At 44.0% G+C, this 27,611-nt stretch overlaps 1 protein-coding gene across 3 annotated transcripts; it reads left to right on the forward strand.

Moving 5' to 3' along the window:
* The first annotated feature begins 4,121 nt into the window (after window positions 1–4,121).
* Window positions 4,122–24,062, forward strand: MINDY2 (MINDY lysine 48 deubiquitinase 2). Of its 3 annotated transcripts, XR_013979377.1 has the most exons (10): window positions 4,122–5,138; window positions 10,339–10,396; window positions 13,303–13,394; window positions 14,177–14,335; window positions 14,863–14,965; window positions 16,039–16,181; window positions 17,048–17,221; window positions 18,017–18,205; window positions 19,216–19,335; window positions 20,503–24,062. XR_013979377.1 is itself a non-coding variant. In XM_080980761.1 (9 exons), exons 1-9 carry the CDS (start codon window positions 4,299–4,301, stop codon window positions 20,626–20,628), a joined length of 1,884 nt encoding a protein of 627 aa, XP_080836887.1. In that variant the 5' UTR covers window positions 4,124–4,298; the 3' UTR covers window positions 20,629–24,062. The 3 variants fall into 3 exon arrangements, 2 of the variants coding, with proteins under 2 accessions (XP_080836887.1, XP_080836888.1); XM_080980761.1 differs by lacking the exon at window positions 19,216–19,335 and having other exon boundaries at window positions 4,124–5,138; XM_080980762.1 differs by lacking the exon at window positions 19,216–19,335 and having other exon boundaries at window positions 4,125–5,138; window positions 13,303–13,367.
* Window positions 24,063–27,611: the final 3,549 nt, after the last annotated feature.

Below are 27,611 nucleotides of genomic sequence, written 5' to 3' on the forward strand. Positions count from 1 at the left end.
AGAGTGGCTAGCAGCCCACCCGCCCCCATTCACGCACTCCCAAGGCCACTCCTCCACTGCTCTGGGCAACCGGGTGAGGTGCACAGGCTCCTCTGGGCATCTCGGCAGAGGAATTTGGTTGCTGGCCTGGTCTCCAATACATCTCCTTGCTAAGGGCCCAAGAGACAAGGGCACCAATACAACTCCTTGTCAAGGGCACAAGGGAGCTTAGGTACACCTCCGTTCAGGGCAGACTTCAGGAAGTTTTGCTTCACACAGCATATAGTAAACGATGGAATTATTTTTTGGGGTGGAAGATTACAACCGCAAGCACTGCACTGTACTGCACACATCTGTTGGATTAGGGTCTGGGAGACCTGGATTCAAATTCCCACTTAGCCATGAAGCCCACTGGGTGACCTGGAGCCAGTTGCTCTCATTCAGGCTAGCCTAGCCTATCTCATGGAGTTGTTGCAAGTACAGTGGTCCCTCGGGTTACATACGCTTCAGGTTACAGACCCAGAAATAGTACATCGGGTTAAGAACTTTGCTTCAGGATGAGAACAGAGTTTGTGCAGCGGTGGCGCAGCGGCAGCAGGAGGCCCCATCAGCTAAAGTGGTGCTTCAGGTTAAGTACAGTTTCAGGTTAAGAATGGACCTCCGGAACAAATTAAGTACTTAACCTGAGGTGCCACTGTATAAAAAGGGGAGCAAGGAAAATCGGGCAACCACCTGACCTCCTTAGAGGAAAGGTGGAATATAAATACAACCATAAAAGTGTCTTAGAACACTGTGGTATGAAAATATTTGTAATATATGAGTTAGGTTCCTCTGGCACTAGCAAGAATGTACAGGTGTCTCCTGTCTAAGAGTCTGAATGGCAGAGCTAGATATTGGTTGGCCGCTGGTAGAAACAGGATATTTGGCTTGATGGGCCTTTGATCTGTTGCAGCTGCATGGGTTTTATTCAGTTGCTATCTGTGCTGGATGGACAACAGATCAAACCAATGGTGTATGTGACTTTGGAGTTCACTCAAGGGCTGCATAACATTTTAGAAAGTTTGAAATGCTTTGCTATGTGTATGCATGTTTGTTGGAATATGATTGGCACTTTGGGGGGGAAATAACTAATGGGTGTTATTGAAAGCAAGTTACACTGCTTAAAAGGCTTTATTTTGAACCGAGTGATGTGAGAAGCACTGTATTGTTGACACAGAAGGCCTCCTCTCCACAATTGTGTCCTTTTTGACTGCACACAGGAAACAGCTGTTTCCAGAGAACACAGATGAAGTTGAAAACAAAAGGCAGTTTCTGGCTTTGCTGCCCCATAGTGCCATGCAGCTGTGGCTTGTCTCATGTAGCCCTCTGTGATGAGTATATTCCTTTAATGTATTTTTATTCTTTTACAAAGTGGTGTTGTGGGGCGGGGCAGGAAGCCCTGCCTTTTATTTCACTAGAGGGGCATGCCTGTCATCTCCTGAGGCACTTTTTGCAAATATTCTGCATGTAAAATATAAAGTTTCATTCCCCAACAGAGAAATCCACAAAATAAGCCAAGCAGAGGGGGGAGAAAAGCCAAGCTGATACTTTGAAGGCTTGTGGCTATGATGGCTGTTAGGTGAACACCTGCACTTCAGAATTTACCACTTCCTTTTAGGTCTTGGTGCAGATTAATCCAAGCAGAAGTCCCTGCCCCAAGGAGCTTACATCAACAGTTTTACCATGAGGGGGGACAATGAGAGAGGAGGGGAAGGAAAAGAAAGGTCTTTATACAGGGATGATATTTGGATTCTCCCTCCCTGAGAGGAATCCTACTCATGTTTTATGTATGTATTTCATTTATATTCCACCTTCCCCCCAAGGAGCCCTTTTTCACCCTCAGGACAATACTGTGAGGAAGGTTAGGCTGGGAGTGATGGGTTTCAGGGCCAAGTGGGAATTTGAACCTGGGTCTCCCAGGTCTAGTCTGGTACACTAACAGCACCACGCTGTTACACGCTGTAAGTGAGGGGGCTGTCTACAGCACCTGGCTTTGCGTGTCACTTGAAGGCAGGAAACTGTGCTATTTCAGTTACCGGTATTTGTGTATATTTTCTCCCAGGAAGAGGCACCTTTGGGAATCTGCCTCAAGTGCCAAAATAACTTGGCTCGCCTTGGACATGGCAAGCTGTCTTGAGCTTTCTCTGTGAGATGCCACCAGGCTTTCCCAAGAGGTATTGTTACACCCATTGATTTTTGTCTAGAAAAAGAGGTGCCAGAATTCACCATGAACTCCTCCCTTGTTCTCTTATAATGGCAATGGCACCCATGTGAGAGGAGCTGGAACTAAGTTCTGGTTGAAAAAAGCCCTGGATACATCCAGTGCAGATAGATGTCCTGGTCCTCTGTATGCAGTACAGTGCAGATGGAGATAGCAGAATGGGAGGAAGCAGTTATAATGTGGGGCAGGCATAGGGCATATAAATTTATTGTGCATAGAATGCTATGCTTGTATGTATTGTGTTTGCATCAGACTCAAACTTCAGGGTCTTGGTTCCAAATGCCGCAAGGGAGGAAAGATTCCTGCATTGCAGGGGGTTGGACCAGATGACCCCCCAATCCCCAAGGTCCCAACTATGATTCTATTAAAATATTTTGCAAAGAGAACTTTGCATTAGGCATGCTTGTCTCTAGCTAATGCAGCAGATGTTTCCATTTGAGGATTTATGCTAATTGATGACTCATTACTGTACAGTGGTACCTCGGGTTACAGACGCTTCAGGTTACAGACTCCGCTAACCCAGAAATATTACCTTGGGTTAAGAACTTTGCTTCAGGATGAGAACAGAAATCATGTTCTGGTGGTGTGGCGGCAGCAGGAGGCCCCATTAGCTAAAGTGCTGCTTCAGGTTAAGAACAGTTTCAGGTTAAGAACGAACCTCCGAAACGAATTAAGTTCTTAACCCGAGGTACCACTGTACTAGAAAGTCTAGCAGAGATCTCTCACAGAAGGAAGATGGACCCTAAGAACACAAACGTCTCAAGCAGTGGATGGAGCCAACAGCAGGAGTAGAAATTAACCGTTTTAACCAGTAAGTTACTTAGGATCTGGGACCAGAGAGAGGAAAGCTTTTTGAACCTGTAATAAACAAAAATCTGCCCTTGTTCCCTTATGGGGGACACAAGAGCCCTATAGAGTCCTTTGTAGGTTTTCCATCAGTCTGAGAAAATAACAGAGGCCAACCAGAGAATATTGAGAAGCAAAGCAGCTAGTAAGCCTGTTCTTTATTGAACTGTTGCAACAGGGTGCCCCCTTCACACGCAGGAGAAGGAGGAGGACCCAGATCCAAGGTGTGCCTGCCCTTATATAGACATTTTAAATTCCCTGCCCTGGAGCTCAAGACCACCCCTCCATACATCATACATACATCACACAAAGGGTGTAACCCAAGACCACCCCCACAAACATCATACCTACATCACAGAAAAGGTGGTCTACAACAGAAATTTGAATGCTGTTGTTTTGCCTTATCTGATTGCCTTTCCTGGTAGTCTGGCCATTCCTTTGAGATGGTGATTTCTTAATTCCTGAGACAATGGGAAGGTTCCCTCACCCCCTCCCTCCTTGCCAGAGAAACACTTGGTCAGCTTGGGAGTCAAAATGATTTCAGGACTGTTTTCCTGTGCTGCTTCAGACATGTGGTTTATATATTTATGTATGTGTTTGGTTGGAACATTTATTATGTATATAAGACCTTCAATTTTTAATTTCAAACTGCATTAAGGATTACAAAGAAGACTTGGATAGCATCGCTAGTTTGTTTAAAAACCAATGCGTTGCTCTGTGTTTTGTAACTTTTATTTGTAACTACCTTAAGACTGTTTCCAGTAAAGCTTTGACACACATTATTGAGGCGGAGAGCAAATTCATGTCTATTCTGCTCTGCACAAGGTCCAGATCAGGGAACTCACTTACAGCAACTCTAACAGAGGGGGCGGAAGCTGCGGCCTTGTGTGTGTGTGTCTATGTGGGGGTCTCTGTCTGTCCCCCCCCCCAACGGTCCCCCTGTGTTTGACAATCAGCCCCCTTGACAGCGGACTCCCCACCAAACCGCGCCCTTTTTCGCACGCGTCACGCGCATGCGCCCCGCAGCCAGCCCCTCCCCCGGGCAGGGCGGGGAAGGGGCGTGGCCTCTGCCTGTCATGGCGTCCGAAGGCCGCTTGGGCCAGAAGCAGCCGTCTCGATCGCGGCGGCGGCGGCGGCGGCGCTGCTCATGCTGCCGCCGCCTGTAGCGGAAACGCCTCGCTGACCGAGGGAGGGGAGCTGTCCGCCGAGGGCAATGGAGGGCCTGGCGGAGCTTCCGCCCCCGCCAGCTCTGCTTCCTCCAGCCCCCCTGGGCGCCCTCGAGCGGGGCGGCGGCGCCCCTGAGGCGAGTCGCGTCTCCCCTCAGGAAGAGGCGGGAATCGCCTCAGAGCCTGACGAGGCGGCGGCGGCGGCGGCGGCATCTGAGGAGACGCGGGAGGAGGAGAAGCAGGGAGGGGCGGGAAGCTCTTCGACGGTCCTCTCAGAGGCGGCCGCGTCCCTCGCTTCCCGCCTGGAAGAGCCGCGGTCGGTGGCCGCCCGAGATGCGACGACGCCCGAAAGCCCCTCCCAGGCTGAGGCGACCGCGGCTCCGTCCCCAGGCAGCGGCAGCAGCAGCGGGGTCTCGGGGCCCGGCTCGCTGAGCCCGGCGGGCGGCGAGGAGTCCGCGAGCCTGGCCGACTCGCTCGGCTCCTTCTCCAACCTGCCGTCCTGCGACGGGGCCAGCATCTCCGACCTCAACGGCGGCGGCGAGGACGACGACGACGACGACTCCGAGGAGGCGGCGCCGCCGCCCAGGAGAGCCCCTGTCGCCGGCGGAGAAGACGACGACGACGAGGATGGAGTCAGCCCTAGCAAGGGGGCTGCGGCAGGAACTGCCTCCGTCGCCGCCGCCGCCGCCTCTTCGTCGTCGTCCTCCGCCTCGCCATCGCCGCTCCTGCTCCTCCCGCCGGGCGCCAAGGAGCGCTTCCCGGGTCAGTCGGTCTACCACATCAAGTGGGTGCGCTGGAAGGAGGAGAACACGCCCATTATCACCCAGAACGAGAACGGGCCCTGCCCGCTCCTGGCCATCATGAACGTACTGCTCCTGGCCTGGAAGGTGCGTGGCGGGGCTGGGGGAGAAGGACCAGGCCAGCTGCACGCCTCGCTGGCCTCCCGAGGGACACGCAGCTTCCTAGATAAACTGGCCAGGAGGGCTGTCGTCTTTCCTTATCCTTTCAGGGGAAGGGCCCCCTGGCAGAGGCAGAGCACCTGCATTTGGCATTCAATAAGATCGTGGGTTCAATCCCAGGTACCTCCAGGTAGGGCTGGGAAGCACTTTCGCAGTGGCATCCTGGAGAACTATTGGTCTAGAGGATGAGTGTGATCCCTCTTGTAAGGCTGCTTCCTCTGTTACATGTGTGGATGTCCTCCCTTGTCTGCCATGCCCAGGAACTGATCACCCTAGGTGCAGAGGTGCAGTTGCACCCAACATCATTTGGGGGGTGCGGGTTGCACATGCGTGACATCACTTTGGCATGTTCCTTTGAGATTGTCAGCAATCAAAGAGACGGGTTAGTGCGAATGCCCCCTTAACATTCAACGGGCAGGGCACCCTGCCCACAGATACTGAGTGGGCCTCCTGGAGTTGGCACAACTGCCTAGGTGAATTTCTCTCTGGGTATGGGCAGAATGCAGGTGAGATAGCCATTTTAGGAGGCCGATGCTGTGAGGTTGGAGGCACATCCTGGGACCTATCCTGCGATGCAGCTCCTGGAATGACACTGCCTCATTGCCAGAATTGAAGTAAGGCGCAACTTACAGTGGTACCTCTGGTTACGTACTTAATTCGTTCTGGAGGTCTGTTCTTAACCTGAAACTGTTCTTAACCTGAGGTACCACTTTAGTTATGGGGCCTCCTGCTGCTGCCACTGCACAATTTCTGTTCCCATCCTGAAGCAAAGTTCTTAACCCAAGGTACTATTTCTGGGTTAGCGGAATCTGTAACCTAAAGTGTATGTAACCTGAGGTACCACTGTACTTCAGTCTTGCTAGTTGTTTCTGTACATAGCAGGGGTCTTTCCCTTTGCCTCAGGCTGCAAGCCCTGGCAGGGTGCCTCTCCTTTGGAAGTTTTCTACAGCTCCGCAGTTCATCTTGGGAAGGTAGAGAGTCCCAGGTTCAGTCTCATACTAAATAGGATCTAGTTTGCACATGGTTAACCAAGCTATGGTTTATTGAGCCTGCACAAGTGTGCTGTTAGAAAGGAACTCAGACCCACTTTGCTTCTCCCTGGTTCTCTTAATTCAGTGCAGTGTGCTGCTAAGCCAAGGTTTGGCTTGTCATGTCATCTAAACCCAGGCTCACAGTTAAGCTCTCTTCTTAACCTCAAAGTTGTATCAAGAGTCTGGGTTTGGACAATGTGTTAAGCCAAACATAAGTTTAGGTGTGACATGCACCTCACTGACCTGAAGACTGGGAGGGGAGCAAGGCAGCTGTGATCTCCATGGGAGCCCACACATTCATCCTAAGCCCATAGCATTACATGTGAATGCATTCTATACCATCTAGCCCAGTATTGTTTGCTGTGACTGGTAGCTACCCTCCAGCCCAGGCATAGTCAAACTCCGACCCTCCAGATGTTTGGGACTACAATTCCTATCATCTGTGACCACTGGTCCTGTTAGCTAGGGATGATGGGAATTGTAGTCCCAAACATCTGGAGGGCCGGAGTTTGCCTATGCCTGCTGCAGCCTCTCAGACATGGGAGAAGGTTTATTCCCACCACCCTTTTTAACCTGTGGTGTAGGAAGCTGAAAGTGGGACCTTTTGTTTGTAAAGCTGTATTTGCTGTTGAGCTGAGGTTTCCCCCCATATAGTATGTTGAAAGGAACCAGTGCTATTTTTCTAGAAAAAGAGGTGCTGGAACTCACAATGAACACCTCCCTTCTCTAATAATAGCAGTGGCACCCACCTGAGAGATGCCTGAGTTCCTGAGGTGCTGGAACTGAGTTTCTGTGAGTCCTGACTGACAGAAAGCCATACAAAGAACATATGAAGCAAGTAGTCTTAGGCACAGTCACACCCGTTGTCCATCTATAGTCCTGGGCAATTTCATCTGACAGAGATCTATAAACTATGCCCCTGTAGCTAAAAGCAGAAGAGCATGTATGTATGTATGTGTTCTGCAACATAATTGTAGCCAGCCAGCCCCTGACATGATGACTCCGAATGTTGCTGCCACTTGGAGGAGCTAATAGCAGGTAGTGGTCCAACAGGCTGACTCCGTCTAAGGCAAGCAATGAGAGAGCCAGCGTGGTGTAGTGGTTAAGAGCGGTGGACTTGTAATCTGGTGAACCGGGTTCACATCCCTGTTCCTCCACATGCAGCTGCTGGGTGACCTTGAGCTAGTCACACTTCTCTGAAATCTCTCACCCTCACTCACCTCACAGAGTGTTTGTTGTGGGGGAGGAAAGGAAAAGGAGATTGTTAGCAGCTTTGAGACACCTTAGGGTAGTAATAAAGCGGGATATCAAATCCAAACTCCTCTTCTTCTATAAGTTCTGTGGAGGCGCAGGGATGGACTTTGGTAATCTTTCATAATGTGGCACCCTGTGCAAGGCCAACATTTGACACCCCAAATGGATCTTCTCAATTATGGATTGCCTCATTTTTGTGCTCCCTTGGTTTGGTGCACTGTTGTGGGGAGCCACCTGTACCACCCTAAATCTGGTGCTGGGAGGTGTGAAATGACACCATTACTGTTTTCTCACCTCTCCTTCTGTTTTAGAAGCCATAACTCAGCTTTTGATTCCATGCAGTGATTACAGAAGGTTCCAGGTTGACCTCCCATTAAAATAATAATAATAATAAATTTTATTTATATCCCGCCCTCCCCAGCTGAAGCCAGGCTCTGCAAAGAATTTTGTCTGCTTCCTTAATACCCAAGACACTGACAGCCAGTTAGAATATGCTAACAGTATTTTTTAAAAAATAATTTTTATTAAATTTCCAATTGACAAACCAATCATATCACATTAATTCCAAATTATACCAATACATAATAAACTCCAAATATTTAGCCGAATTTTAAATTTTTGTTGAATATGCTAACAGTATTATTCTTGCTAGGTGGCTGTCTAGGTACAGAAGGAAGCTAACATTTATTTTATATTCTGCTGTTTAGACCCGAGAGGCTTTACAAGTAGCTTACAAAGTGTTCTCAAAATAAAGTAATCTAGTATGACTATTTTGGGGACAAGAGAGAAGCTAGTTTTGAGAAGGGCTCTGAATTCCTTTGGCCAAAGATCCTGAAAGGAGTGGTAAACTGGGAGCAAATGATAAGCTCCTCATTTGGGAAGGATTTTTTCATGTTATCTCCAATTTGATCAACTACTATTAGATTAACTTGGGTTGGTCTAAAAAGGGTTTATTATCCTAGTGGTAAAAATCACATGTTTTGCTGGGGATTTGGCAGTAGAATTCCAGCAGGGAGAAATTTCGTTTTTGTGCTGTTTGTGCAAGCCTCACACAAACAGTTTCTTTGCATCTACACTTTCTCATTAAGTAAAACATGAACTATTGAACATTGGCTTCCTGTTGGGCTATTGTTTTCAAGAATAATGCATTTGTTACCTGCCGAGTTAGGGGGGTAGTGTTGCACAAAACGTTGCAGGTGTAGTATAGTAGGAAAACGCACACTAAACCCACGGAACCTACTGACTTTTAGTCCCCTGGCTAGTGCATGGGGCAAGAGTGTGCAAATTCCTTTCACCTCTGTATATCTATTTGCAAGGTGCTGGAAACCTAAATCAAGCTTGTTTCTCAGACAGCACTGTTCAGAACACAGAGAATCGTTGCCAAACAACATTGTTACAAACAATGTGATTCAAAATGTGATATATTCCATCTTGGAAACCAAGTTATTTGCCAAACAAATCTCATTCTGGAAATGCATGCAGCATCTTACAGAAATGGAAATACCGTATTTTTCGCTCTATAAGACGCACCAGACCATAAGACGCACTTAGTTTTTGGAGAAGGAAAACAAGGAAAAAAAATATTCTTAATCTCAGAAGCCAGAACAGCATGAGGGATTGCTGTGCAGTGAAAGCAGCAATCCCTCTTGCTGTTCTGGCTTCTGGGATAGCTGCGCAGCCTGCATTCGCTCCATAAGACGCACACACATTTCCCCTTACTTTTTAGGAGGGAAAAAGTGAGTCTTATAGAGCAAAAAATACAGTAATTATGGTCTCCATATACAGTAAAGGAATGTGTACATATGGCATCCTTTTATGTTGAACATTAACTTCTCCATTTTGAAAGTTTCCATGGAAGAGAGAATTACTTTGTCAACTAATGCATCTTCTTTAACCTTACTGCTGCCTGAAACATTCCATTTGCAATCTGTGTCCTCGCTATTCTTCTCAGCGTTGTTAATGTAGCTTTGAACAGTAGTTCAAACGTACATTAACAGCTCTGAGAAGCATAGCAGTTCAGCAGCTCAGATAATTTCATCTGTAGCCCAGGATTCAGAATCTTAAGTGATGCTGGGATTTGTTTCCACCAAGAGACCCAATGAAATTCAAGTCTTCCTGAAAGACAGTCCTATGCATATGTTGCCGTAATATCACTTTTACAGTGACCTAGCCACACACTCTATTCCAGTCTGGTAAGGCTCTTTGGGTCTCATTCTGTACCAGGTGTTGATGCAGACTATATATAAATTGCTGAAAGTTGCACATCAGAATGATTTCGTGAGCTTCTGCATTTGAGGAGACATTTATGTTTCTTTGCAATCACATAAAAAAGCAACAAACAGGTATGCAGTGCTAATGCTGCTGACCACTTGCAGTATGCTTACATAGTTCTATATAAATGAGTAACCTCTGTCGACTGAAACATAAACACCAAGGGACTTATTTTGGAGCCTAAACTTGTGAGGTGCTTCAATATCAAGGACAACTAAATACTAATACTGCTTTTCTGAAGTATATAGAACTCTTAAGTTGTGGTAGTAAAAACAATCCATGGAAAGAGAAGTCATCAAAAGAATAATATCTTCTGCAGCTTTTCCTAGATGTAGGAATTTGGAAGCAGCAGAAAATGTGTCTCTCTCACTTGGGGAGTTGACCTTTGTACTTCTTGGTGATTTTTAATATGGTTTCCAATAGTTGATAGGCAGGCTTATTTCTACATGTAACAAAAATATCTGGCTCTTGTACATCTACAGTGCAAATTTGGATATTTAACTCTTACAAACTTTTATTGTCTTTTAAGTACTGTGGAAAAACAATTGAGCTTAAATTCTCTTCTCTCACAGGTGAAACTGCCACCAATGATGGAAATCATAACTGCTGAGCAGTTGATGGAATACTTAGGTTAGTACTAATAACACTGCATGTGTAATTTGTATTGAGAAAAATGGTTAATTCCTAAGCAAGGATTGTTTAGAATCTGGCAGGATAGCCTGCTTGGCAGTAGTTGAACGTTTAAATTAGCCTTGAGCCTGTTGTTAACTTTAAAATATCATGGGTGTAGTCAGCTTGTGGGTTGGAGAAGCCTGGCCATGCTAGAGTGAGATGATCCTTGGACACTGAGGGACTCCTCTAGAAGCTATACATAGCTTCTAATTATTGGGGCCCTAACTAGCTCTTGTCTACCTAGCAGTTCGAAAGCACGTCAAAGTGCAAGTAGATAAATAGGTACTGCTCCGGCGGGAAGGTAAACGGTGTTTCCGTGCACTGCTCTGGTTCTCCAGAAGCGGCTTAGTCATGCTGGCCACATGTACGCCGGCTCCCTCGGCCAATAAAGCAAGATGAGCACCACAACCCCAGAGTCAGTCATGACTGGACCTAATGGTCAGGGGTTCCTTTACCTTATACTAACTAGCTCACCTTTGCCTACTAAGGACTATTATTTCTCTCCCCTCCCACTGGCCCTTCACTTTGGATCTTGGCACATGGTTGGGAAACAAGGGCCTGGGGATTTGTACCCTATCCTTCTCACTGATTTGGTTAGTTTGGATGATGTAAGACTGCAAATGTTATTTCTGTTCTTGCATTTTGTCTCTTTAAATTTGAAAAGGAAAATATCTCCAACACTTGCTACACTGGCATGATTTCTATAGGAAATCAGATTTTTCTTTAGTTAAAATGGAACTGAGTAGGCTAGAAGCAGCATTCACAGTCCAGCAGTCCTGAAATGTATTGGCTCATTCTGCAGAGGGAGTTCAGCGGCTCCACTTTAATTTCATAGAATGGATTTGCAGGGGCCATGACTCATTCTGCCCTTAAATACTTCAGAATACTATAGACTTGTTTGGTTGTCTCTCCAGGGAATAATTTAACAGCTAAAAATTGAGGGATGCTACTCAGTAATATAGGATACACTGATTGATATATACTGTAGGAATATTATAGCAAGGGGCAGGGAACCTTTTCTGCTCCCTTTAATGGGATGGGAGTGGGAATTCCTTTTGGGCTGCATGCTAGCCATGGGCTGGTCCAGAGCCAAAAGAAAGTGGGGCCACCCATTCTCTCCTGGCTTATGTGGTGAATGTGGAGGAAAAGAAGTGGAAGGAAGAAGTGAGCTGCCAGAAAAGGGGAAGATCAGTCACTTCTTTCAAGTAGCTCACTGTATTTCTGTACTGGAGGAGGAAGAGAGGTGTCTTCTTTGCTGCCCTGCAAGGCAGCACAGTGGGCTTTGGGGGGGTCTGAGGAGGAGAGACTAAAAGCGGGAAGGGAATTCACCATGGGCCAGATGTTTTGGCAGCTCTCCACACTTGTTACAGAAGAAGTAATCTATTGGTTGCTCTTTAGGTAGTATTTGTTTTTGTGGTTGCTAATTGGTGATAAAATGCACAATTTAAAATATTTTATGTTACTGAAGAATATAACAGTTTGAAGTGTTAAAATAGATGTTAAAGCTGATATAAACAAGAAGAAGCCACTCAAAGTTGAGTGGGGAATGTAAAGCTCAGGCAAGCATGATTCAGGGAGAATGACTCTCTTGCCGAAGCTTAATCCAGGCTTCACCAACCTGGTTCAGTCCCAAACATCTGGAGGGCAACTCTCATCAGCTGCAGCCAGCAGAGCCATGTTGAGGTTGGGTGGGGCTGATGGGAGTTATAGTGCAAAACATCTAGAGGGCTCCAGGCTAATGAAGGTTAGCTTAAATCTTAATGTTTTCCCCACTTCATTTCTCTCTCTCTGTTTGAGTTAATCATAGAACCATATAACTGTAGAGTTGGAAGGTACACTGAGGATCATCTAGTCCAATCCCCCCCCCCCCAAAGCAGGAATATCAACTAGAACAGGCACCACCAACCTTCGGCCCTCCATATGTTTTGGACTACAATTCCCATCATCCCTGACCACTGGCCCTGTTAGCTAGGGATCATGGGAGTTGTAGGCCAAAACATCTGGAGGGCCAAAGGTTGGGAATGCCTGAATTAGAGCATCCATGACAGATGGCCACCCAAGCTTTGCTTAAAAAGTCTCCGCTGAACAAGAGTCTGCCACCTTCTGAGGGAGTCCATTCCACTGTCAAAACAGCTCTACTTGTGAGAAAGGTATTCCTGATGTTTAACTTGAATCTCTTTTCTTGTAACTTGAAGCCATTGGTTCTGGCAGCCTTTAAGATATTTGAAGGTGGCTTTATTCACTCCTCTCAGTCTCCTCTTACCCAGCTCCCTGCAGCAGTCCTCAGAAGGTTTGGTTTCCAGACCCTTTATCGTATTGGCCACCCTCCTCTGCACACATTCCAGCTTGTCAATATCCTTCTTAAATTGTGTTGCCCAGAACTGGACACAGTACTCCAGATGTGATCTGATCAAGGCAGAAATAATCACTTTTGCACACCTTTGGAGGACAAGTATTGGACACTCTTCTTGTATCTAACCACACCATTTAATAACAAAAGGCTCAACATTCCAGTTACCAGAATGAATCAAAAGTTGAAATTGGCAGGTCAAAGTACAGGTTTTTAGAAAAACTAATTTTATTGCAACAGATTATTCATCATATAAATACACTCCTTGATTTGTCTCATAAATTCCAGCTTTGTCTTTCAGGGCATACCTGAAAGGAAGCTGACTCATGCTAGTAAGCAGCAGCTTTCTAATTTTGGGTATTTGCTTGCATCTTTACAGCCTCTCACAACTAATCTCCTCTAATTGATAGGTTGTTTTTTTCCTGTGAAAGAACCAATAAAGCTTTAACAAGATTAGATTGCTTTTGATTATAAATTTCCAGCTTTCAAATTAGAATCTTTTGTTTTCTTATAGGGGACTATATCCTTGATGCAAAACCAAAAGAAATATCTGAAATTCAGCGCTTAAACTATGAGCAGGTAATAAATAACAAGCTCTTCTTAAGAGTAAGTGGCATTTTCTAGTAGTGAATTAAACCACTTAATCTCTCTCCCCCTCCCCATTCATATTGTAAAGTTAAAGCATCTGTTTAATCATATTAAAAGCAAGAGTAAATCAATGGAAGATAGACTGCTACATTAAAGAAAGAATTATGCATTACATATAGCAACATGAGCTATACTCTTTATCTTGTTTGTGAGATGAAATTATTTAGTGAATTAACCTACAGTTCTTCTTTCTGCTAAAGTCTAGTTAACAAATGATAGGATGGCTTAATTTTTCTCTGTAATAAGTTTGTTTTCCATTACTTTCATAGAGTTTTTAAGTAATAAAAAACTTGAAGGGAGTAAATTACCAATAAGAAATTTGCAGTGAGTTGAGAGTTTCCTGATTCTCCTGAAAAACCTGAAGCAGTTAATTTTTTAATGATGGGCATTTGCTAACCCTTGGTAGATTTCAATATGAATCAGTAAAATGTGTTAAATGTTATTTATTTGTTAAAAGCTCGTGGATATTATTGCTCTCAGAAACTATGGTTATAAGATTTGGACACTTTATGTCCTTTGGCAATGTTTTAACATATTGGTAAATGAGGTTATAATCTGATTATTGGTCAAGTCTCATCCTACTGTAAATGATAATTTTTTATACTTTCTACTGTCTTCATACAGCATTAAGAACTCAACAGCTTCAGATTTTTTCTGTAATCTGCTTTTAAAATACTGTTATTAATACTGGTATTGTGTGTTGACTGATGCAAACAGTTAAGTTTTCCTTTTTTTGGCAGAATATGAGTGATGCAATGGCAATCTTGCATAAGCTTCAGACAGGTCTTGATGTGAATGTGAGGTTCACTGGTGTACGAGTGTTTGAGTACACACCTGAATGCATAGTGTTTGACCTTCTTGATATTCCATTATACCATGGATGGCTAGTAGATCCCCAGGTAAGCAAGGAGAGGGGATGTGTTAATCCTATGGGTGTGGTTTATGGAATTTGTCCCCAGCTCAGAGGATGGCCTGTAAAACAAGTTCATATAAGAACTTAAGTGAACATTTAAAAGCTACAACGGATAAACACAAAGATAAATATAGTAACTAACTTTTTTACAGATCCTAAACACCACTAAAAGTGCATCAGTACAGCTGCCTTCTTGTAACTAAGAAATAGCATGGAAGGTCCAAAATGTGGCTTTGAGGAATTGCAGTGTGAGTGCCACCACAGCAAAAACCTTTCCAGTAGTCACCCAGCTCCCTTCCTAAAAAAGAATCATGCAAAGAATGATACTGGTGGATGGGCAGTTGCATATTGTTTTAGTCATCATTGTGTACTGGAAAATACAACGTTATATCATTCCACCTGTGTGTGCCATCACAGTAGTGTGTTTTTAACTATTGGCAGCATTAACTTGTCTTTTTCATAATAGACACAAAATATCAGTCAAGCTTGGTGTACCTTTTCTCTCCCCCACAGACTGCTGACATTGTGAAAGCAGTTGGTAACTGCAGCTACAATCAGCTAGTGGAGAAAATAATTTGTTGTAAGCAGTCAGACAACACTAAGCTAGTTGATGAAGGTGGGTGAATTGCTTAAGAATGTTAGAAAAACACTATTTGATCATATCAAATGTCCAACTAATCCAACATCCTTTTTTCAAACATGGACCAGTCAGAAGCATTAAGACAATGCTGTCATTCTTCAGCAACTGGTAGCTGACATGAATAGAATCCATAAGAACTTAAGGACCCTGCTGGGGCAGACTAAAGGCCCATCCAACCAAGCATCCTGTTTCCCATAGTAACTAACTGAATGTCTCTGGGAGGCCCACAAGCAGAGCATGAAGGCAATGGCCCCACCTGGTTGTTTAGCAGCTTCCACAGTTATAAAGCCCTCTTGGTCACATGCATGAATGAGGCGTATTGGGGGGAAATCTCTGATTTTAAGCATAGACCTATTGAGTAGAATTCAACTAAGTCCTGCTCAGAGTAGACCCACTGAGATTAATGAACAATTAATGTCCAGTAACTTAAATGGGTGTGCTCTGAGTTGGACTAGCATTGAATAGTCTGTGACTGCAATCCAGTGGCCACTTAACCTAGAAGCAAGCCTGTAACTCTGCTTCACAATCAACCTCTTCATCTCATTTGAGTCTAGCAGGCTTTGTAGTAATTGAATTCCTTTTTATTTTATCAGCAAACCATCCTTAACTCAGCTGTTTTACACTGAAATTGTCTTGTCCTCCATGCGGTTCTAAGCTGACAGTCTCCAATTTTCAGATAAATGTCATGCTTAGCTGGGTACTACAGTACAGCAGGTTTAGGCCCCAAATATCTGAAATATGCCTCCTTAATACCCAAGAGTCTGTACTGAAGATAAACAGGGGGGTTCCTCTTGGCATTTCCACTACCCTTCATAATTTTTGGGTGTGTGTGTGGCCTGGGAGAGGGTCTTTTCTGTGGGAGTTTATAAGAGGTGTCTCTGGCATTGTATAGTTTTAGCCATATGCTGAAGAAGCACCTTTTTACACAGGCCTTTGACTGTGTGTGTGTGTGTGTGTGTGTGGATCTACCCTATTTTCTTGACTGTAATTGTTTTAAACTGATTTTAATATTGTATTTTTAAATTTCAGTAACCCACCTTTCTTCGCAGGTTCCATAGCAGAACAGTTCCTAAACAACACAGCCACTCAGTTGACCTACCATGGGTTATGTGAGTTGACTTCCACTGTTCAAGAAGGAGAACTATGTGTGTTCTTTAGAAACAACCACTTTAGCACCATGACCAAACATAAGGTATATGGCTGTGAACAGTTTCTGTATTTTATCTGAGCTTGTTAACTAATGAAGCTCATGAGTTTGTGGCCTGCTCCTAGTTGATGTCCATTTGCCCCTAAAGTGTCATGTGGCTGCTTTGCCCGAGAACAGGGATAAGGAACCTGTGGCCTTCAATATGTTAACTACTAGTCCCATTGTCCCATGTCACTGACTATGCTGGCATCCCCGATCTTTTCCTATTGAGGAATGTGTGTTGGCTTCGAAATGTGTTTCCTTTGGCATATTTTCAAACTCCACATACATGTATGCTCAAGTAGTTCAGTTTTAATTCTTCTCTCTAGGGTTGTAGCTGTGACTTGATGATCAGCCTTCTTTTACTAGAATCCTGTGTATCAAAATGTACAGCCAATGAATTAAGTTGATATCCACATCTGCACACTGTTATGCCATTAGATAGTGCCATGTCTCTTTGAATTTCTGCTGGGTACATTCAGAGACTATAGTGTGGGGAACCTGCAGCCCTCCAATTGTTAGACTATACAACTCCCATCATCCCTGGCCATTGGCCATGCTGATGGGAGTTGGAATCCAACAACTTATGGCAACCTGCGCTTCTGGAGGAAGTATAATAATGCATGAAATAGTCGCAGATGTGAAATTTTAGCTGATAGCTATAAACTGATGATTGACTATGGAAAGTTGCATAACTGTGCAGCAAGGTTGCAGACTCCACAAGTATGGCTCCTAAAGCTAAAAATACTCAGGAGATGGTCACTAACTTCATCCCAAACAATGGACATGGTATTAGCAGGAATCGGCGCTCCCTCCCCCATCCAAATTAGTTTCCAACAACACATGTGTAAAAGAATTTCCTTTTCGTTTAGGGCCAGCTTTATCTCCTGGTGACAGATCAGGGTTTCCTTACAGAAGACAAAGTTGTTTGGGAAAGCTTACACAATGTAGATGGGGATGGAAACTTCTGTGATTCTGAATTCCATCTACGACCTCCATCTGATCCAGAAACAGTATACAGAGGACAGCAAGATCAGATAGACCAGGTAGATTTGCTTTGCCTTTTCAGTACTTGGGATGGATGCAATTTCCCCACTAGCGCTGTATGTAAATCATGCCTTGTGTCAGCCTCCTTTTCCCTCTTGATTCTCTGAAACCAGAATAAACTAGGCAGAACTCAATGTCTGCTTCAATTATGTAGTCATGTAGCATAACATTACGTTTCTTAAGAACCTCAGTAGAGTCATGCTGAATCAGACAGAAAGCCCTTCCTTTTCCAGTATCCTGTTCCCCACAACAGTGAACCCGATGCCCCCGGGAAGCCCATGAAGAGGGCAACAGCCCTCTGCACTGCTGTCTTCCAACATTTGGTGATACCCAGAAGCATGCAGTAACATTTAGCCATTGAGAACCCTATCCATGACTTTGTCTAATGCCCTTTTAAAGACATCTATAAGGACACTGGATTATTTGAAATATCATTCTCCGTCCTTGAGATCTTGAGGGCAGGCAGGAAGTATCTGAGGGATGCCTTTTGTCCATGATATCTGGAAGCATGAGTTGAGGATGGACAAAAAGCCTGCTAGATTCTGTACACTAAAAGCTGCTGAGTGATCCAGCAGTTACAACTTGTAACCAAGTCAGGGCTGCATGGTGCCCAGCAATTTTTTACCCAGTTCATTGTGGAAGCAGGCTTCACACATCAGCTTTCATGCAGCTGCTGAAAGTGATATTTCTTTTGTTTATGGAGGAAAGCTGAAAATTTGGATGGTGGATACAATCTCACTGGTTGATTGTATTGTGCCAACTAAAGCAGTGTTCACCATGGATTTACATAATAGGATTATCTGATGGCATTATCCTTGCAACAAGAGCAGCAAAGCCAAGACATTAATTGGGAGCAGATACCAGAAGGAATCAGTGACCTTGAACTTGCCAAGAAACTTCAGGAAGAGGAGGACAGACGGGCTTCTCAGTACTATCAGGAGCAGGAGCAAGCTGCCGCTGCCACCGCTGCTGCTCAGGTTCAGGTACGGAAGTTTGGCTCCTGGTGGCCCTTGTATTCTGCCAGCAACTTTCCTCATAGTCCTGTCTTTTGCATGCTTGCATGGAAGCTTTTCCTGTTGAGTTGGTTGAGGCTGTAGCTCAGCCACAGAGCTGGGAAAGTAGTGCTGGGAAAGACTTCTGTCTGAAACCCCAGAGAGCCCCTGCCAGTTGTTGTAGACAATACTGAGTTCACTGGACCAGTGATCTGACTTTAACTGTTAACAGTTCTGGAAGTGTAATGCTGAAAGGCGAGGTATAAATTTATCCAAAGAATTCTGTAGCTGGACAGCTGATGTGAGGTATGGCTCCATCTGGGGCAGAAGTCCTTAGAACATACATTAGGGTCTGCTTTGAGAGGCCTTCCTGAGGACTTCAGGGACCAGGCCTGCCTGCCATTGTTTGGCATAAATGTGAGTTGCTAGAGCCTGTATCCCCAAGGCCCATTTGCAATTTTCTCCAGCAAATGCACACATCGCAAATCAGTGGACACTCAGGGGTTGTTTTCTCCCTTGGGAGTAAATGGGGCCCAATGGAATGTGCCGCGGTAGCGGCAGCAGCAGCAACAACAGCAGCAGGCTCTGTTGTGCCTTCCCATTGCAGTGGCGAGCTCCACTGGAGACCATCGCAGTGGTGGGAGGGCCCAACAGAGAGTGCATTGCAGCCACAGCAAGCCCTGTTGGGCACGACAGGCCTCCTCCCACGGTGTGACATTGCACGTTCCGGGCTTCCACAATGTTGGGGGGAGCCTGGCATGCCTGCATAGGCCTGAAGCAGTGACCCTGGTAAAATGATCAGCCATGTTGGCTGCTGGCAATGAGTAGTTTTCAATAAAAATAAATAAATCCTTAATTACATCAAAAATAATTGACAATATGTAAAAATCAGTTGGTAGCTGTAGGTTTCACACCCTGAAAAACATACATGATTACTGAACAAATGCGGAACACACAGTGCAAAATCTGTAAATAATGCGAGGGAAATTTTTATTTTTTAGATTTCACTTATGGATGAAATTGTTTCTTAGAGGCTGAGGATTGGTCTGTCTTCTGCATGTTATACACCAATATATTCCTAATTTAGCCTGCTATCTGACACTGATCACATATCTATTGAGGTAACCTAATGTAAACTAATGCTTCCCCTCCCTTTTCATCTATTGGCATATTTTCTTTCAATGACATGGACTTTAACATGGGGTGTTTGGTACCATCTTGGGGGATTAAGGTACTATTTTTTATAGTTAGTGTCAAGCACTGGACTCCTAAAACCCCGGGAACCAGCCCTTGTTGGTTTAGCAGGTGCCAAGCAACCACAGTTGAAAAACCAACCCTGCAAGGTAGTGCAGCTGCCACCATGACACTGGTCCAACTAGGCTGAACCAGGAAACTCCCATAACATTACCAGATATCGCATGACATACACTGGGACAAGAGCAAAAAACCAGACTGTCTGTTCTTGTACCTCTGGTCCACAAAAATTGTTCAGTAGCTATGAAAACTGGATTCAGTAATAAGGCTTCCAAAAAAGCTACATCACGGTTGAAATGGTAGATTTATTAAAGTACCGGTAATTAAAAATAATAGCATAAAATCAAACCTGCATATTCTGAAAATACAATTAGAAAATACAGTTAAGAGTACATTTGGGAATTACAAAACAGAACAAAAACAGCAAAGCTCACTTGTCCAGCTGCATACAAACTGCTAAGAGCCATTTATCCCACAGAAACTCAGCAAATAGCTCACAGGTGTGGCAATGGTGCTGCGAACAAAGATGTGAGGCAACAGACAAAAGAGTAAAGGCAACTTCATGAAATGGATCTAGATAATCTGCTTCATGAAGGCCTGCCTGAAGCTGACGAGCCACCTTTCCTAGGAATGGAACACAAAGTTGTTAGGCTATCTTTCTTTGTTTTTATGGTGGCACAAGAATCACTTTCTTTGCAACAAGTTCACACGGAGTGAATTCTGAAGTGAGTGGTGGGCCTCCATCTTCCAGAAAAGGAAATGTGAAAATTCCTAATGGGGTGGGGAGTAGTTGGGGACAGTATACTACACTCCCTTGTCCCCCCTCCAATGATGAACTTGGCTGGCTGGTCACCATTTGATGTTCAGCAGTGCTTGGCCCAGTGTGGACAGTATCTCTTAGTTGGCCTTAATGAGTGTTTCTAAGCATAAATGATGCCTGGCTGATCTGTTCTGAGCCTTTCTTTGCCTGAGCAGTGGATGAAAATACTTCAAATAAATAAGCTGCCTTTCCCCCTCCCCTTTCCTATTGATAGCAAGTGCAAGGAGCTGCGTCTCCATCAACTGGAAGACAATCTGGGAGTAGTGAGCGGAAAAGAAAAGAACCTCGGGAGAAAGAAAAAGAGCGAGAGAAAGAGAAGAACAGCTGTGCCATTCTATAACAGGAGGGGGACTCTACCTGGACCCAAGCACATATCCTTGAAACACAAACAAGGAATTCTAAGGACTCCAAGCTCCACATGCCGCCTGTGCCTGATAGCCCCACAGAGGATGGTGCCCCCAAGACCATTGAAGTCATGCACACTCTCTTCAGAGGGATTTGAATGAGGCTGCCTCTGCCTTCAATGCATTGTGAGAAAATAACCACCTTTGTGGAGAGGGAGTCCACACTGCCACAGGTTTTGACCTGTTGGAACATAACTAACTCAAAATATTTCTTAGTAAATCTGCTTGTCTCTGTGATGAAAGGAGTTAAGTGGTTCTCATATTGGGCTTCTGCCAGAGGTCTGTACATCAGTTGCCACAAGAGGACCATTTATGGTGTGAAAGCAATCTTTCAGGCTTCTGGGCATCTCGCAGCCTGTAGCTCACCTGTTTTATTGGCTTTTGGGTAGGTGTCCCCTGAGCTGTCTTCAACCTAGGTGAGACCTGGGTCTGAAAAGTATTGGTTAAGATTACTCAGAAATGGCAAGAGAAATGGAGGCTTGTACCATATTTGAGTCAAGCTCACCATTGTACTTGGCCCTTTTCTGTTCAATACAGATGAGTGAGACCAGAGCTGTTCTATTATTTATTGATCTCCTCTATGCAGGAGTAGGTGACTGGAAGGAAAAACTGATGTGCTGTAATCTGTGGAATTAAAATTGCTTGATACTTGCCTCGCCCCCCCTCACCCAAAGTACCTTGGATGAGTAATATGAGGATGTGTGTGATTATATGCCTTATCAAGTGAACTGTAGGTAGATAATCTGTATCATGTCCATGCAGCTCTAAAGCACACTTCCACAGAGTACGAAAATTGTTCCACTATGCTCTGGGGCTGTAGTCCTAACTGCATATGCAAACGAATCTCCTGGATTTTGGTGGGACTTACAAGGCAGTTATGGAGGGAAGGAGCATTGAATATTTGGAAAAGATACTTGGCTGTAAACACTTAAAGTAGAACTTTGGGGAATCACATTTTATAGAGGACAGCATACAAATGAACATGCTACTTCTCATAGTACTGATAGTATTGAATGTTACTGTCAGAGGGAGGAAATTCCAGGCCATCCTCACCAGGAAGGCGTTGGCCTTCATCCTTTTGATAACTTTATATGTCAGTCCGTAGAGGCTACTTGCTACAATCACAAAGCCTGGATAATTGCATCTATAGACAAACCTCATCCCTGCCTAACATTCAGTGTGGCAATCTTTCTACTGAGGTGGTTGGTAACAAGGTGCCATTGAAATGGGAGGGTTGGATGCTTTCCCCCCTGAAGTTCCTTTAGGAGCAGAGAGTCCAGTCTAATAATTAGATACCCTGTTTCTAACTTCCATTTTGCAGCAGCACCAAAATACCTTAAGTCTCAGATGAGGGGGAGGCCGTGCCCTGAAGTTAGTTCTAGCCAAAGTCATTTCCATGAGAGATGCCTACTGCTTGACAGGGTGCGTGTATTTGTCCCCTTTAAATTAAGTCTAACATATTGGCCTTCAACCATTGGTCTGAAAGGTAAACATTTCTGGCAAATTTGCGAACAAACAGAATGGCTTTATTCAGAACTGAATTTACCCTTGTATTGCATAACATTTTAAAGAGTATCTCTTCTTGTACTACTTCAGAGTATCTTATTTCAGATATGCACATTACCCTAACCCTCTGTTAGACAATAGTGCCATCTTACATTATGGATGAGATTTTAACACATACGTTAGCACAAAGCTGTATCAAGGCTTTTCTTTTTGCAGAAACAATGCGAAGGTGTTTACATTAAGTGTACGTTTGTTCCATTTCCAGTCTGTTTTTACATTGGCAATTGCAATAGTCAGTCATAGTGAAAGAAATGCCTGATGCTCCTATTCATTGTTCCCTCTTCATTTACAGTAGGGTATGACTCTCTTGCTTTTATCTGAATATCAAGGAAGTTAGATTTCTATGATGTGGCTGGTGTTGTGGAGTCAGAAAGCTCCAGATGGAGGGCCTGCTGTGTGCAATGAGCTATGACTTCCTCCCATTAGGCAAGAGGAGGGCTAGCTCTGAGGTCATGCCTGGCCTTATGTTGACAATCTCATACTTTGGTGCAGCATGCAGAACCTTTTCAAGATGCGGATTTGCCCTAATAGGATGATCTTACCATTTAGGTTGTTGGCAGACTTGTGTGGTTGGTGGTGGTGTTCTGAGAGCCTCATAGTAGCCTCTTAGAAGCTGCGGAGAGGAAAGATGGAGTATCTGTGTCTTCTAGCCATAACAACCCAATTTTTAGCCCCAGGTCTATTTGCTGGCATTTGTGAGTAGCTGGTGGGGGCATAGTAATAGGGGCCATGCTGTGTTGTTGGTGCTCAAGGCTGCATACCTCTCCATAAGGTTGCTGCCATTGATGGGGTTCCTGATCATTCCTGCAGAGACTTAGCCTAGGCTTTTAACTTGCAAGCAAAATCAAGTTTAACACAAAAACACATGCTTGTCATGTATTTCCCTTCTGCTGCCTCTTAAAAACAAAACATCACATCACTTCCAGAAGACTTGATTATGTAGAGAGTGAAGGGTGTGGAAAGACTTAAGGCCCTTAATGAACACAGGCTTTTGCCTTATCAAAGCTTAACAATGTAGAGCAGGAGTGTAGGATCTTTTCTTTTTTGCTGTGGCTATGTAATTGATGTTATAAATGCAGAGATTCATCAATGTCACCACTTAAAGCACTGCCAAATACTTTTATAATTTTGTAAAAGGCACTTATGTGTAAGACGTTGCTTTTGAAAAAAATCATGACAGTTGTCCTAAATGGCATCCTTTAACAATTAGAATGTCTTGGTTCTCTTTCACTGCAGCTGTTTCTTTTTGTTTTTGGCTTATGGCTGTAGAGCGGGAGTGAATGTTGTGCAACCATTGTGGCTGGGGCCAATCGTATGGATTTTTCTCTTTATTACTGGCTGGGAAATAGCACACAAGTTCACCTCTGCCTGCAATGGCAGTATTCAGAAACACAAGCTCCCACTGCGTGGGGTAGAACCACTAAAAGCTGGTTTCCCATATGGCTTGCTCAGTTAGTGTGTTGCGGGGGGCGGTATCTGTCTTACTCCGTAAATACACGTATGTGCAACCTTCAGGCAGCAAATACAGCAGCACTTCCTGGCTTCTGTCCATCTTTAGATTCCAACCCACATATCTCAGCCACAGGCTGGCTTCTAGTTGATCAGATACTTTGCATGGATTTACACTGTGATCAGCAGCTAGCTGTTTTCTGTTGGATCTTGTCAACCTACTTTGATGTATTGAGCTGACAACTGTTGGCATTCTCACTGTTTTCTTTCTAATTTTTAAATATATATATTTATAATTTTTAATAGTCTTAAAAGTGACTTCCTCATGTAATAAAAATTGATTCAACTGCTGAAATGACTCATGGAGTATTTAAGCAAAGAACAAAACCCATAGGGGGACAGTCTGGTTTGCCCTTGCTGAACTTGTACTGTAGCATCCTGCTAATTGTGTGTTTTATTGCTTCAGCCTACATCCTCCTCAACGGAACTATTAAAAACCAAAGAGAACCTACACAAACAAGGTCAGAGACACCTGTGGAACAATGTCAATCCTATGATCTAAAAGGTAGCTCCAAGGGGTGGGTGCTGTAGCTTCAAAAGCAATCAAGCTTCCCTTACAGGCAATTTGCAGCCATAAACAAGACCTTGCCCACCATGCAATCCAGCTCTAGTTTTAGGTAGCTGCCAGCAGGTGCAGGATATTATTATTTATACCCTGCCCATCTGGCTGGATTTCCCCAGCCACTCTACAAGGCTTCCAGCAAAAAAAGGGGGGAAAGTCAAACATCAAAAAGTTCACGATACAGGGCTGCCTTCAAGATTAATTTCCCAATTATAGCCACATGTATTACAGAGCAGAGGGTAGATCTTTAGCTGAAAATCTGCATCTACAGCATGTAGAAACATTCCTTGAAATCAGTTTCCCTTGCTGGCCCAAAGTCTGGCAAGAGCCTTAATATTTTTCTGAAAAGGCAAAGCTGTAATTTGCAGGGTGCTGAATGCTGTGTTCATATTCAGTTATCAGTAGGCTTTCCTTGATACACATTCCACTGAAAGGACAGAGACATGCCAAAAGACAGAAAACCGAAGTTGGCATAGATACCAGCCAAAATTATTAGAGAAGGGATGAGCAAGCTATGCCTCTTTACTAATCCCTGGCCACTAGCAGTGATTCCTGTGGATGAGAGACTCCAACAACTGAAGAGCCACTGTGTTTTCCATCACTAGATGGTGTGTGGTGTTGTTGTTGTTGTTTCTAAAAAAAACTAGTGGGATGTGGGTGGTGCTGTGCTCTAAACCACTGAGCCTCTTTGGTTTGCCGATTGGAAGGTTGGCAGTTTGAATCCCTGCGATGAAGTGAGCTCCCATTGCTCTGTCCCAGCTCCTGCCAACCTAGCAGTTCAAAAGCACGCCAGTACAAGCAAGATAAATAGGTACTGCTGCATCGGGAAGGTAAACTGTGTTTCCGTGCACTCTGGCTTCCATCATGGTGTTCCGTTGCACCAGAAGCAGTTTAGTCCTGCTGGTCACATGACCTGGAAAGCTGTCTCTGGACAAACGCCAGCTCCCTCGGTCTGAAGGCGAAATGAGTGCCACACCCCATAGCCGCCCTTGACTGGACTTAACTGTCCAGGGGTCCTTTACCAAAACTCTTGTTGAGAAAAAGTAAATAAGGCTCATAACAGGTTTATAAAATTATGGATGAGGTACAGAAAGCAGTGGGGATGTGTGCGTATACATATATATTCTGTTGAAACTGGGATCACTTAGCAGGAAATTTAACCTTCCTTAATGCCCCAATAACGTAATTACAGACACCACCAACCTGGTGCTCTCCTTTCAGACTACAATTCCCATCAGCATGTAGGAGATGGTGTCTATAATTATTGGGGAAGGCTGCTTTATGGTGTTTGCTGCCACAAGATGTGTGTGGTAATGTCTGTCATCTTAGAAGGGTTTAAAAATGGATCCAAACCAATTCGTATTTTATCAAATAGTTACATTCCACCTTTCATGTTGAAACAACAAAGGTTCAGGGGCAAAGGCAATGTTTCAGCTACTGGAAAGGGCCACTGCCTTCCTGTGAGCTTGCCACTATATGAAAGCTGCTGGAGTTGATGTTTTAAATATGTAAGCACTTCAACCCCTATCTTACTTGCCTTAAGTTTGATAGCCCCTTTATTGTGCAACTGAAGATATGGCTAACACAGTGTTTGCTGGTTTTTGTACAGGGCAGAGGCCACAGCTAAACATGCCAAATGTGAGGTTTTTTTAAAAGTTAGTACACACTTGGTTCATGGAATAATTTTTAAGAATAAATGGACACAAACCTGACATGCCTCTGATGTGGGCTTATGTCTATATCACAGGACACTTTTTTTGCAGCTGTCTAAGAGGTCTACCCAAGTGGCATTTAGGAATGAAAATGGCCAATTGTATAGAACATTTGTCCGTCCCACCCCCGGATGTTACATAGGTATTTTACACTGTTTACAAGCAGCATACTGGTATGCAAGAACTTGGGCGTGATGAAAACAGGTGGGTTGCTTTTTCCGTGGCATAATTAGGCCCTAAACATTTGCAAGTAGGAGCTCTTTAAAAACCATCTCCTTCCACACAAAGTGGCCCACCTACATAATTTCCTATATAAAATCCAGATGGCTGCAGAAGAAGTGGAACACAAGACAGGTTCTGGTTTTTACAATAGCACCTACAGGTGTTCACCTGACTAGTTTTAAACACACAAACAGCAAGAACCCAGCACTTTAAAGGAATGTGAGATGGTGTAATTAAATTGCTGTTTGTATTGACTCTGTTAGCACTATTTTGCTGTTGCTTAAGTTTGTTTTATTGTTGCTAGCCTGCTTGAATGTCATCCAATGGAAACACGTGAGATATATTTTTTAATTTCTGGAAAAATGGCAATCAGGGTAAGGCTGTACATGCCACGGTATCAAAGAAGTACAGACAAATGAGAGAAAAGGATACTGATTAGATAGTTCACATTCCAGTTTTCATTTAACTTTAAGCTCAAGTTTCTAGTGTTCATGGTTAAGATTTGTTCAAAGGTTTGAACAATGCCTTTGCTGTTATACTATATAACTTAAATTTGATGCTGTATTTCTATTTTTATGCTTTGATTGTACTTTTTTAAAATTCTAAGCTGCCCAAAGAGCTCTTGTTATGGGCAGTATATAAAATGTTAGAATTGAATAAATGCCTGAACACTCTAGACCAGAAGTTAGCAATGGTGCTTTGTTGCGTTCCTTGTTCCCTTCCTCCAGAATCATTGTGCTTTTATGCAAAAGAGTAAAAACAAATGTAAAATTGGACAAAAGTGCCAATATGCATAATTTACACAGGGTAGAGAATCTAGCTTTCCTTGACAATGGACATTGCAGCACTGAATACTGAAAAATGTAGACTATGGGTACTTTTCTGTATATCACCCAAGTAAATATTTCAGATAAAATGGGATGTACCTTAAGAATGAGGCAGATTTCAAGAGGACATATGTGAACAGCCACTTCCCCAGCTTGGCTGCTGAAGGCCAAGAGCAGAACACAGCCAAATCTTAAGGGCACTATGCTCTGCTGCAAATGGAGTCTTAATTTTTTTAGCAATGTCATCTGGGTCTGGCCATTTCCATTACTGCAGGCCATGAGTGGGGCTGCTGGAAGGGAAACGGGGCAGGGGCCAAGTAAGAGGAAGACTCTTATTCTGCACTTTTCACACAAAGTTTTCAGATGTCATTACAACATTGCTTAATTAAATGTTTCTGTTTTTACTGTGATCTTACCTCAGTGACAGGAACAGAGAAAAGAGTTACTCCTGGAATGATTTACTGCATAGGAGCAGCTGATTCAGCTTCCCAGACAAACAAACCAAACTGTACAAGTGGCAA

Source organism: Podarcis pityusensis (genome assembly GCF_964106645.2).
Source record: "Podarcis pityusensis genome assembly, chromosome: 14".
NCBI classification, from domain to species: Eukaryota; Metazoa; Chordata; class Lepidosauria; order Squamata; family Lacertidae; genus Podarcis; species Podarcis pityusensis.